Here is a 13,157-nt window from a genome sequence, read left to right as displayed (position 1 = left end):
CAGCTCCAGTACTACAAACATTTAATTAGAATGTCACACACATAAAAAAAAAATCACAACACAGGTTCTTTAAGCCAACTGACAGAGGACTAAGTGGTAGACCAATAACACAGATAATATCAATAGTCTAAATGAGTAATGCTTGGAAATCCATCCAGAAAGTGTAATGACAGTTGCTTCTAATAGGACCCTATGGAGGAAGTGTCAGAAGATTCTATCCCCACAACGATCCCAGGAATAGTGGGCAGAGAAAATGGATAGAGTTAGCTCTGGTACACCATCACTGTCATCTTTATTTTCATCTCCCCTATTACTACTACTCACCCTCATAATGTAGGATAGACACGTATCTCCTCTATAGAAAGACACCTGTTCTTGTCTCTCAATCATGCTTTAGCCTCTTACAACTGATATAAGGCCATTCCCCCTCCCTAATACCCCACCCACTTAGTTATGGGTTTTTTTTTTTCCTTCCTGTTCTTTTCTGACTGGTAACTTGTTTAGTAACTTCATTAGTGCTAATGGCACAAAAAAAGTAGAAAAAAAAAAAACAGCACGGGCGGGGGGGGGGGGGGGGCACACTGTAAGGTGGTTGACATCTGGAAGGCCATCTAGCCAGAGAAAATATGCCAAAGCAGACACTGGAGCTTGGCGTAGTCCTGCAGTTTGCTGGGTCCTGTCAAATTATCCAAACCATAGCAGCACAGAAAACAGATACTAATGATGACTGAACCCAGAACCATGTGGTTGGGAAGTAAGCTTCTTACCACAGAGCCACATCTGCACCTATAGGTAAAAAGTTAACAAGCATATCATCACAGATGCATTTCTTCTGTAACAAAATTGACTTTGCTGCAAATGAGTGCACCTGCTTTTGCATGTACCATTAACAACTTATATTTGTTTAAAACATTACTATTCATTTACATTGTGTAGTAAACATAACAACCAGCTATACTCAATCATTGCCAGTGTATTTTGTGTGTCAGTGATGCTTTGAATTTCTAGTCCAATGCTAGGTTTCATAAAGAAGTTGCTGATATTTTTTGCAGCCTTTTTGCATTTGTGAATTATCTACAAGTATATAATATAGTATATCTCACATCTTTCATCTCAAACAATAACCCATTCTCTAGTACACAACACAGAGAAGCCACAAGTAAATACCTGAATTTAAAAAACAACTCAACATATGCAGGTAACATACAAACTCACATTCCCTATTAATTAGAACCTTCTCCTCTGAAGTGAGGCTACGCTAAATAGTAAATTATGAGGCTAGATAACTTAGAAGATGGAAAAAAAAGACAGAAAAGTGAAGGAAGCATTGAAGGTAAAAGCAAAGAAAATATATCAATGGAGGAGATAACACAGAAGATGATAACAAAAACGATAACAAAAGAAAATACTAACAGATAAGATAACAGAAGAGAAGACAACCGCAAAGAAGATAAGAGGAGAGAAGAAAACAGCATAGAAAGTAAGAGAGGAGAAGATAACAGGAGATAACAGAAAAAAACAACAAAAGAGAAGGTAAGGAAAGATAACAGGAGAGACAATAACAGCGGAGACGACAACAGGAGAGATGACAATAGGAGAGACAATAAGAGCAGAGATGATGACAGCTGACAAGATAACTACAGAGACAATAACAGTAGAAGAGAAGATAGTAGCAGAGACAATAACAGTGGAAAAGATAACAGCAGAATGAAACAACAGAGTAACAACACTGAAGAAAAGGAGAGAAGACAACAAGAAATAATACAGCAATAAACTAGAAAACAACATAATTATTGACTAAGATCTAAAATGACTAACTTTACCAAGCTCCTATATATAATCTTAAACAACATGAGGTTTCAATCATATAATATTGCTGAATAAAACATTTATAATTACAATGTATGTTAAAACAGAGATATTGCACAAAAAATTTAGGATTGGAAAAATGCATTTGATAACACTTTAAATATTAAAACATGTTAAAAGTTATTGGAACCTTAACATGTCACATCCAATTACACTATCAAATGTTATGACAAAGATTTTTCAGCTTGACATCTCTTTAAAAAAAAAGAAACATATTTTCTTATTTGGTAATCCTCAATGTTATCAATAACGTTGGACACAGCATCTAAAACTGATAAAGTTGAGCTCCTGTATACAAATAGCAATAACTTAGCAGGTGGCAGAAATTGTTTACCTTTGTAAGATAGTCTCTGAGAGCTAAGAATGTTGGTCTGTCTTGTGCTTTGTTGGCCCAACATTGCAGCATTATTTGGTAAATATGAGAGGGACAATACTCTGGAGGACTGAGACGTTCACCATTTATATCAATCTTATAAAGGACCTTTGAAGAGAAAGAAAAAATACTATTCTAACAACATCAACCTGATACATGAATCTATATTCAGAGAAATCTAATCCTACACTAAAATTGGATAGCAAACAATTTAATGCTTTAAATGATATTCAAATAAGCATCTGAAAATAATTAACTCTTCAATTTGTTTTTAAGAATTGCTAGATCTATTAAATAAAGGAACATTTGAAAATAAAAACTAATATAACACATAAATAATTATTATATAATTAATCAAAAAATTAAAGTATCAATCTTCTTACTTCAGATCCTTTGAAACCCATCCATGGTTCTTGACCAAAAGTGAACATCTCCCAGAGAGTCACACCAAACATCCATGTATCACTAGCATGAGAGAACTGCCGAGATTTTAAACTCTCTGGTGCACACCTGCAAATAATCAGGAGAACAAATCTAACAAAACTATTTCATACTATTCACAGATAACATAACACTTAATAATCAGTAGTTTATACAAACAGTTAACACTTCAAAGACATGCTTAAAATTTTGGGTTAGGTTTTAAAACTGATCAGAGAAGAATTTGGAGAATTTTCTGAAGTAAAATCAATTCTTTAAAAAGATTACAGAGAATGCATTTTAGTTGATAGCTTTAGTAACAATTTCAAAGTTTCAGTTACTTTCACTGATATTTCTCCATCTTTGTACTGCAGAGCCAAAATTCTTTACTTTTCCAAGATAAAATATTTTTCAAGTTTTCTTTTTATTTTCAAATGCCTTAGTACAGCTATGATAATAAGCATATTAAATAGATACCAAAATTAATAGCTTACGTAAGTATATTGCTATCTCAAAAGCAAATCTTTCAATGAGTTGTATTTGCAAAGAAATTTTTTAATATTTTTTTTATGAGCTGGAGCATTCTGAAAAATCTGCAGCAGTTGTTAAAGTGAGTATTTTTTCACTCTCTCAAATACTAAATAATCAAGCTTGAACAGCTCTCCATGATATCTATTTTGAGTATTTATATTTTTGTTTGAGAACATAATAGAATATTTAGAACATTAACCAAATAATTATGACTGAATCTACACACTCGTGGCTGCAAGAATAGAAAACTTTTACCAGGGTTTGGATTGTCAAGCCATTCAAATGTCACATCAAAAAAGAATTTCTTTTAACTTTGATTAAAAACAAATCATATTAGATATTCTAAACACTAACTAAAGATAGAAAAGAGCAACAAACTCTTTAACAAGAATCCATCCAAACATGATGGGTGGCAGCATTACTCTTCACACTACAGAGTACTTACAACTTTCTTTTCTGCATTTTCAGCAACTTTATCTTTAGAAGATAATTAGTCACTCACTTAGCATTAGCAGAATAGGTTATAACTCCACATATAAATATTATATATTGTATTTAAGAATGTCTATATATGTCTAACAAATCAAGATAATGCACCTTTATTTGATGTTTTGCAACAAGAAGTAACCTCATGAATCAAATTAGGTGCTAAGATTTTCAATGCAAAATCACATTTGATATCAGCCAAAAATTGAGATGAAAGAGAGCAAAAACCCACTGACAGGTTTATTGCTATAGTATCATTCATAATTACAAATCAAACCTTTAAAAACTTTATCTTCTATAAGAAACTAACTCACATTACAATATATTTTTAACTACTGAAAGTATTGATTCTCAAATTTTTCAGAGTCAAATATACACTATGCAGCAAAATTCTTTCTACTTGACTAAACAACAATTATGCATACATTAAAGGCCAAACATCTGAAATATTTTTCATATTTTGATTATTGTTTATATATATATATATATATATATATATATATATATATATATATATATATATTGTAGGCCTTACTTTTCCTTGACTTATATTCAAAAAATAACATCTTTGTTCTGATTAACTTTTAATCCAATGTGCTATAGTTCCAACGATAGAATTTTTAGCAAGGTGGAGAGACCAAGACTAGCAGTATAATTCAGTAGTAAACCAAGTGAAAGCTAGCTTTCTTGAACATAATTATATCCAGTAGAGAAAGCGATAAGTCAAATGAAACTGGCAAAATTGGGTTTCTGTTAACCCTTTAGCATTCAGATTACTCTATCAAATGTAATGCTTGTTTATTCACATTGCTTTGAATTAACCATGTATTATCTTGTAGCCATGAGATTTCACTGACATAGGTGTTTATTTTTACAATGACATTGCAGGGTAGGTGTGAGAAGTAGGACATGACCAGCTTGAACATAAAACTGGTAGAATAATTGGGCTGGATACAGCCAGTTTAAATGCTAAAGGATTAAGCTAATTTTGTCCCTGACACTCACTGCTTTATGCTAATTTTAATCCAGATGGTCTCCTTTTCTACTTAGCCTTTCTTTTTACATACAGTAATATTCTCTGTTATAGCTCAGGTACCTTTGTAATATTCTGTAATGTACTGGTAGATTGTTTGTAATACTACATGCTTTAATCACAAAAACTTGTTTCCCAGAGCATATGCTGCTGAAACTGGGATGCATCTAATTCGATTGTGTGTCTTTTATACCATCAAATATCGTATGTTCAGCCATACGATATTTGATGGTATATTTCCCCTCTCATTAAAGCTTTACAATATTCCTTTGTTTTAACATTTAGGAACGGCTTAGTTTATTTATAGAATCTTCCACAAATAAGTAAGAAGCTACAAATACATTTCTTATGTTCTGGACACTCTTGGGTAGGTTTAACCTCAGTGATGCATCTGCAAAATGTGCTGTTACTTTTGAACACTGTTTTGATATTCTATGTGTTGCATACTCTCTGAATATTCTCAGACAGACCCATGCATTGATTGCTCTCTACTTTGAGCTTGAAAGTGACTGAAGGCTTATAACTATTACATCATCATAATCATCAATGTCTGTTTTTCATGCTGGCATGGGCTGGACAGTTTGACCAGAGTGGGTAAGCAGGAGAGCTGCACCAGGTCCCAGTCTGATTTGGCTTGGTTTCGATGGCTGTATCCCCTTCCTAATACCAACCAGTTTACAAAGTGAGCTGGATGCTTTTTACATGGCACTGCAATAGTTGGAAAATTGCTGAAGTGTAACAAATTAACAAAAATGTTCCAAATTCTTTCTTGAAATGTTTTAAAAAATATTAGGAATATCAGTCTTACCATGCAAATGGAAGTTTTTTCTGTTCTGACATAACATAATGGTCTTCTTGACTAGGTAAAGCTCGCATTAAACCAAAGTCACAAATTTTAATCTACAACAGAGCATTCATAAAAATTGATGTCAAAAAACAAAATTGCAGATTGATTTAAAAAAAAAAAATTGATTTATATTTAACTCTCGTCTTTTACATGCTTCAGTCATTAGACTGTGGCCATACTGGGGCACTACCTTCAAGAATGTTAGTTGAACAAATCAACTCCAACACTAACTTTTGTTTTTTTTTTAAGTCCAGTACTTATTCAATCAATCTCTTTTGCCAAACTGTTAAGTTACAGGAGCATACACACACATGCACACATATACACACAACAAGGGATTTGGATTGCCTGGGGCTATAATAAAAGACACTTGCTGAAGGTACTGCGCAGTGCAACTGAACCCAGAATTATGTGTTTGGGAAGAAAACTTCTTACCACACAGCCATAACTACTAATGGTATTTGATTGAATTTATTAACACATTTATATTTGAGCTTTCAAACATAAAAAGTAGATACTAAAAACCATCAAACTCATTTGCTTACTGTCAAAAATCATTTTCACTGGTGCGAGAAAATTTTTAGAAGTAATAATGTGTAGCAGGTATTTTTATCCCAAGAAGATTTTGATATTGTAAAAATATATATATATTAAAGAATGTCAAAGAAATTAAGAGAAAATTGATGTAAAAGATGTTGAGTAAATGGAATACTTACTATTTCTGGGGTGGCAAGTAACACATTACGGCAGGCAAGATCTCTGTGAATAAAACGCTTCAGTTCCAAGTAACTCATGCCATTCGCTATTTGAATAGCATAATCACAGAGTGTGCTTATTAACAGCTTTTGAGAATCATGACGACGCAGCTTGTCTAAAAGAGCTCCTTGTGGTGCTAATTCTGTAACCTATAGTAAATTGATGTATGTTTAGTCATATTAATGATGCTGACACTGACATGGGTGTTAAAATATGATTAAAAAGAATGTCTCTCTCTCTCTCACAGAACAGTTCAACCTGGGATGTTCAGGAGCTTAAAGAGTATCAATAACTTTTCCAACGTATTCTATTACCCTAACAAATTATACTCCAGAGTTAGCCTGTGTCCTCAGTAAACTTTTCAATCTTTCTCTCTCTAAATACATCTACACCACAAATTCCATTCCCACAAAGGACAACATTTTTTTATCTTACCAGCTACTGCCTTGTTGCTCCTACTTCGAACATTTCAAACGCGATGGAAGCAGTGATAAATTACTCTCAAAGACTTGCCTTTCAATATCAATTACCAATGGTCTCTCACACTTAAGAACTTTGGCAAAAGTAATATTGTTGCCCTTGACAACATAAAAGCTCTCCACTGTGTCTGGAATGAGAAATCCCAAGCTAAGTTTCCTCACTTACAAGCTCCATTTGTTTCTCATCTTGATATAGAATTCTCTAGTCAGACTATTTCAGTGCAACACGAACTGATACAGCTCTCCCTGAACCACATTCTATCAACTCTAATATACTACAAAGTTCAGTTGACTCTCAATATCATCTTTCTCTACAGTAATGACATATCTGCCAATACTTCTAACCACACACACACACACACATATATATATATATATACTCAGATTACACAACTCACCACTTCTCCTTAACTTTCTAAAGACAGGTATTATCTCTAAATGTCTTAGACATTTCATAATAGATTGCACAGCTTCCATGAATAGAAAACTTGAAAACAACCTCCAATGAGAGTGTGACAACCTAGTTTACAGCACAATACACAATAGCTAAACATATAGGAAAACTGTTTTACTATACACACTCAGTACACATGAACAGTAAATAATCAAAGCTAAGTTGCTACAAAGTGCTACACTTCACAATCTTTGACAATATCTCTTACTGTGATTGCACTTTTATGACATTGGAAAATCTACATCGAAAGACAAGCTTCCTCTTCAGAAAATATTTCAGCTCCAATCTATTGTTGTTCCTCTATAAAAATCAAGTGTGCCTCACATTAAAATACTGTTGTAGTTATTTTTGCTAGCACACTGCATATCACCTCCACCCATGCCCATCTGATAAAATTGTTTCTTTTCATCTCATCCTCAAACACTTTTCTCAATCATTTCTACACAGAGCTGTTAAACTTTCTGGAATTACTCTCTTGCTCACATTTCTCTTACAAGAGTCACTTTATAGAAGTTCAAACTGAATATGAGCCATATCATTTTCAGTTGTCTTTAGAAGCCAAAGATGCTGCCTTCATTCTAATGGAAGTTGACCTACACAATTTACTTGAACCTTTAGTAGTACAGGGTTCATAAGTAATATCTCTATGGACAGTTAAAAAGGGTACTTAGCTACTGAAGAAATCCCAACATAGAATTAAACCTCATCTGGCCGATCCCTCTTTTTTTCTTCACAAAGATACTGTATCTTGAAACAAGTTATTTACATAAGTCTGTACCTACAGTTGTACAATGAAGTATTGAAATAAACACCATTAAAATAGTGTGCTACTAGTCCATGAAACAAAACATAGCAGTACTTACCATCATTAAGGGAGATGAAAGAACAACACCAAAGAGACGTATCAGATTTTCATGGTCTAAAGAGTGCATAGCATTCACTTCATTTACAAAATCTTCAAATCCTCCAGGCAATGCAAGAATATCATGACGGAGAATTTTCACAGCAACTAAACTCTGAAGAGAAATAAAATTACATCAGCTTGGGTGACATAATAATCATATTCACTCTTGATATAATTTCAAAAGTTTATTGGACAAACAATACCTTAGCTAATTTTAAGGTCAATATTCACTTTTTTCTTGTTTATCATCACATCTTTGCCATAGCAGCTTTTTTTTCTTTGTTGACATTAACTGAACAGTTTTGCTCAGCATCTTAATTGGTTCATTGCAACCATTCTTAGTTCCTAGTTTCTAAGATTTGATCACATTGTCTCAAGTTAAATCTGCACAACTTTCTACTACCAGTTCAAGTTCACAGTATAAATCCCACAAATCAGATTCAGTTCATTATTTTTTAATCACTTTCTTGAGATACATGTATTTTCAGTACATGTATCTCACATAGAAATTTTGTAGCAAATATGTTACAATTCCTTTATCATAAGCAATAGAGAATACAATGCTACAGCTATTCCTCCTAATTCATCAGTTCAATGTTTTTAGAAGTTAATATGGCATAGCATGACCAGTCAGGTGTGATTACATAAGCTTTCCATACATTTTGGTTTTTGCATTTTTTTTATTAATGATGCTCAGCATTAACAGCTTTAATTTTAACTACTTCATCAGTGATCTACTGCACACAGGTACCATCATCATCATCCTCATCATCATCGTTTAACGTCCGCTTTCCATGCTAGCATGGGGTGGACGATTTGACTGAGGAATGGTGAAACCGGATGGCAACACCAGGCTCCAATCTGATTTAGCAGAGTGTCTACAGCTGGATGCCCTTCCTAACGCCAACCACTCAGAGAGTGTAGTGGGTGCTTTTATATGTCACCCGCACGAAGGCCAGTCAGGCGGTACACACTCAAAATGGTGTATTTTATGTGCCACCCGTACAAGAGCCAGTCCAGGGGCACTGGCAACGATCTCGCTCGAAAATCCTACAAAAATCCTTAAAAAATCCATCAATTCACTGCCTCTTTTCTTTCCTCTAGTATGACATCAATATTATGACAGTTGTCTCCCTGCACATCTTGACCTCCATTTTTGGTGACCAGTTGCTTTTCATTTTACAGACACTTAAGATTTTGTACAAGTTCACACCTTAACATACTTAGATCATTATTTTTCTTTGATTGTTGTAGATAATCTATATTCATTGCTGGTGTCTCCTGTCTTATATAACCTGACTTTCAAAAGGAAAGGAACAAATCTTCTTGAGAAGAAAGGTAGCAGTTCCCTCAAAGAGTTTTCATTTCTAATATGTATAACTATCCCAAATCTACTGCAGCTAATTTATGTGAAGAGATTGATGTGTATACATCAATGATGCATAGGAGGACAGATAGATAAACAGAAATACAAAATGGACATTAAATGATGATGACAAATAGACATGGGTGAAGGATGATATTTAAGTTTCAAATTGTGCATCAATAGAAATAAGCATTATTTTGCTAGGGAAAAAAAAAATCCTTTATTTACCTTCACTCCAGAAGGCATTGTCCAATCACCCTTTCGGACAACTCCAAATGAACCATTTCCTAATTTGTTATAAAGGATCAGTGATTTCTCATTAATCAAACATGTCAATGACTGTTCAGTGGCTTTCAGGTTTTTCTTCAGTGATCCACCTGACTTGTCTGTTTTTACACCAGGAAGAATCTTAAAAAACAAAAAATATAGTTATTGATAAGTTTTGAAAGTAAACAGATTTCAACACAGGTGAAAGGAAACATGACATTCTTTCTCTTTCTCTCTCACTCTCTCTATATGTATACACACACACACACACATACATATTCATACGTATGTATATATATACATTTATATATAATACAGGCATTTTAAGAAAAATTAATTAGCTAAATATATGATGACATTTACCTATGTATTTAATACAACACTGAATACATAGTTTTTTCAGTTTTATCACAATATATTTTCCTACTATCATATAAAGATCAAGTTAATGGAGCAATTTGGTAGAAATACATAGAATTAATAACTCAAAAACTTGCAAATAAGTTATCCAAAATGATTGTGTGTGTGGGGGTGGGTGTATGTGTGAAGACAAAATCAAGTATTAATATACACATGAATAAAGATCTATATAAAAATATGGTAAGTACATACACACACACACACACACACATACATGAACATTTATACTGATATGTGTGTGTGTGTGTGTGTGTGTGTGCATGTGTGTGGCATATTATACAATAGGCAAATGAAATGAGGATGCTTTTGATAGCATATAATAACAAGCATTGCCAAAGATAATGAGAAGTTACAGCATACCTAAAAAATATACTGACATAATTTCAAACATGCATGAAGGAGCCTTATATCAAGTCAAAGTGGATGAAACTTAGTGAACTTTTGAGGTAAAGTATGGTGTTATTCAGTGAGGCATTCTACCTTCTCTACTTTTTGTGTTCGTGACTGTTTGTGTGATGGGGGATAACATTTTGCAAGGAAGAGTTTGTGGAATACAATGGACGTTAAAAAAAAAAAAAAAAAGGTAACATATCTACATTATGCTGATGACAAGTGATGATCACAAGAATGACAAACGAAATGCAACAAATATTGGCAGGTTTAATAAGGGAGAGGAGCAAGGTTGGTTAAGAAATGATGAATATAATGAATGCTGATACATTCAACTGTAGTAGAGAAAGAGAAGTGATAAAGACCACAGGTCACCTCAAGTATTCAGCTATAATGGTTGCAAATATTTAGTTATTTGATAGTCAGTTTGTAAAAGGAATTAGGAAAGCAGAACAAGCAATGGGCATGTTAAAGTTGATATGGAAATTCCACTATCTTTTGATCCATACGAAGGTAAGAATTTATATAACATTACTGAGATCAATATTACTTTATGGACACTACATCTGACACTAAATTCCCAACTACTGAACTGCACAATTACACTATGTGCAGTCCAGAAACTTTTGATGATAGCCTATATGTATGACATTGTACATACAAGCTGCAGCATCACTACTGTCATCATTGTCATTCAGCATCATCATTTCTTTTATAACTATGTATTTACGTTTTTCCATACTGGTATGAGTTGGATGAGAATTATTAAAGAAGTAATCTACTGCTAGCTGCCCTTCCTGACACCAATATTTAATTGTTTTCCAATTGGTGCATTTTTCTCACTGCTCTTCACACACTGAGACTGACTAAACCATCAATTTATGGGAGGTATCATTTATGCAAATGTAAATAACAACACTGTTATGTTGAAACATTATCAAAGTGAAGACACATACAACACAAACAGCTGTATGTGCACATACACAAACACACACATAATTATGTGCGTGCACATGTGTGCATGTGCATATGTAGACATAGACCAGAGAATGTGAATACAGAGTTTGCTTTGAATTCTATCTCAGTGAGTGACACCTTGGGAAAATATCTCCTGCTGTAGCCTCTAGCCTTCTAACAAATCATCTTGCAGCACTGCACTTTCGAAGTATAAGTGAGAGAGAGAGAGAGAGAGTGTGTGTGTGTGTATGTGTGTATATATATATATATATATATATATATATATATATATATATATAATCACACACAAAACTGTTAAGTGTTAAGGAGAAATAACTCAAAACTGACAGTAGCATGAATTTGAATAGCAAAGATGTATTGAATGCTATACTTGATCATTTCTTGATTTATTAAAATTTTCCTCACAGGCAGACATTACAAACAAAAAACTAGCAGCAATCATTAGTAATTCTGAATGAAAAGTAGAGATAAATCCTGAGAAATTGAGAATAAATTCACAGTTAAATTAATCATGCTCAGATAAAATGGACAATCTAATTTTGGATTCAAAGATGATGAATTAATATGGTAACATGTTTCAGCCTTGATTTTAGTCTCATCAACATAACAGTGTTCTTATATTTGATCAGTTTTAGACAATATATATAACAAAGAGAGAGAGAGAGAGAGAGAGATTAGTACATTTTTGACCAAGGGTAAATTAAAACTAAAAAGGGCTAAGAGAAAGTGATTCAAAAGAGTCAGTGGTTTGAATTTGGATAACAATGGTAGTGGTTTAATGAATGTCATACACAATAAGTCTCTGTTTTCATTTTCTGTGCGTGTGTGTGTATGTGTGTGTGTGTGTGTGTGTGTGTGTGTGTGTAACAAAATAAGACATTTAGTAGCTAACACAGACCAACTTTTCGTTTGACTAGTTTCAATCTTTTGATCTTGTAAGTAATAAAACAAGAGTTTTATTTAAAAATCATTGCTTATATATATATATATATATATATATATATATATATATATATATATAAACGCAGTAAGCAAAGGTAGGTGGGGTGGGGGTAATTTTCAAATGATAACAACAAAAGATGAGGAAAATATTCATAAAATTGTATAAGTATAATATAAAATACAAAGAAGTATAATATAAAAAAGCAAAATAAAACGCTATAAATATTGCTAAATACTTGCAGCACTCATGGAAATTATACAGTTATTTTGACTGTTAAAGAGCCAAAATGAAATTTTTCAGAAATATTTGATTCTTGAGATGGTGTAAAGTTAAACATCAGTAGTACTGAAGAACCAATCTTAAAAGGAAATATTTTTGAGTATACATTTAGATATATATAAATATGTCCATTTGTTGAGGACATAGGACTTGGATTCCAAAGTTCTCTTAACCACTTGCTTAAGGACTTCCCAAGCAGAAGGCAGGATATGAACTCAGAAGTCACAGCACTGAAAAAGATACTAAGTATCTCCCCAGTTCACAGCCCACTCCTGGTATGTCATTTGTTAAGCATGAAAGAACAGAAAGGCAAAGTTGATTTGGGTGGGATTTGTACCCAGGAAGCAGAGAGGCAGAACATC

The 13,157-nt window shown here is 33.3% G+C and overlaps 1 protein-coding gene across 12 annotated transcripts in view; it reads right to left on the bottom strand.

Moving 5' to 3' along the window:
- Positions 1 to 13,157, bottom strand: part of LOC106867394 (uncharacterized) — a 195,260-nt gene that overhangs the window by 14,544 nt on the left and 167,559 nt on the right. For all 12 annotated transcript variants that reach the window (XM_089349136.1, XM_089349137.1, XM_089349138.1 and 9 more), the window contains 6 exons: positions 9,747 to 9,926; positions 8,112 to 8,264; positions 6,276 to 6,464; positions 5,521 to 5,612; positions 2,626 to 2,752; positions 2,204 to 2,350 (listed from right to left, as the gene is read on the bottom strand). In XM_089349136.1, coding sequence (XP_089205262.1) covers positions 2,204 to 2,350; positions 2,626 to 2,752; positions 5,521 to 5,612; positions 6,276 to 6,464; positions 8,112 to 8,264; positions 9,747 to 9,926 — 888 coding nt within the window. The remainder of the gene's footprint in view (positions 1 to 2,203; positions 2,351 to 2,625; positions 2,753 to 5,520; positions 5,613 to 6,275; positions 6,465 to 8,111; positions 8,265 to 9,746; positions 9,927 to 13,157) is intronic.

Source organism: Octopus bimaculoides, chromosome 3, assembly GCF_046866305.1.
Source record: "Octopus bimaculoides isolate indiv1 chromosome 3, ASM4686630v1, whole genome shotgun sequence".
NCBI classification, from domain to species: domain Eukaryota; kingdom Metazoa; phylum Mollusca; class Cephalopoda; order Octopoda; family Octopodidae; genus Octopus; species Octopus bimaculoides.
This window is presented reverse-complemented; position numbering and strand designations above follow the sequence as displayed.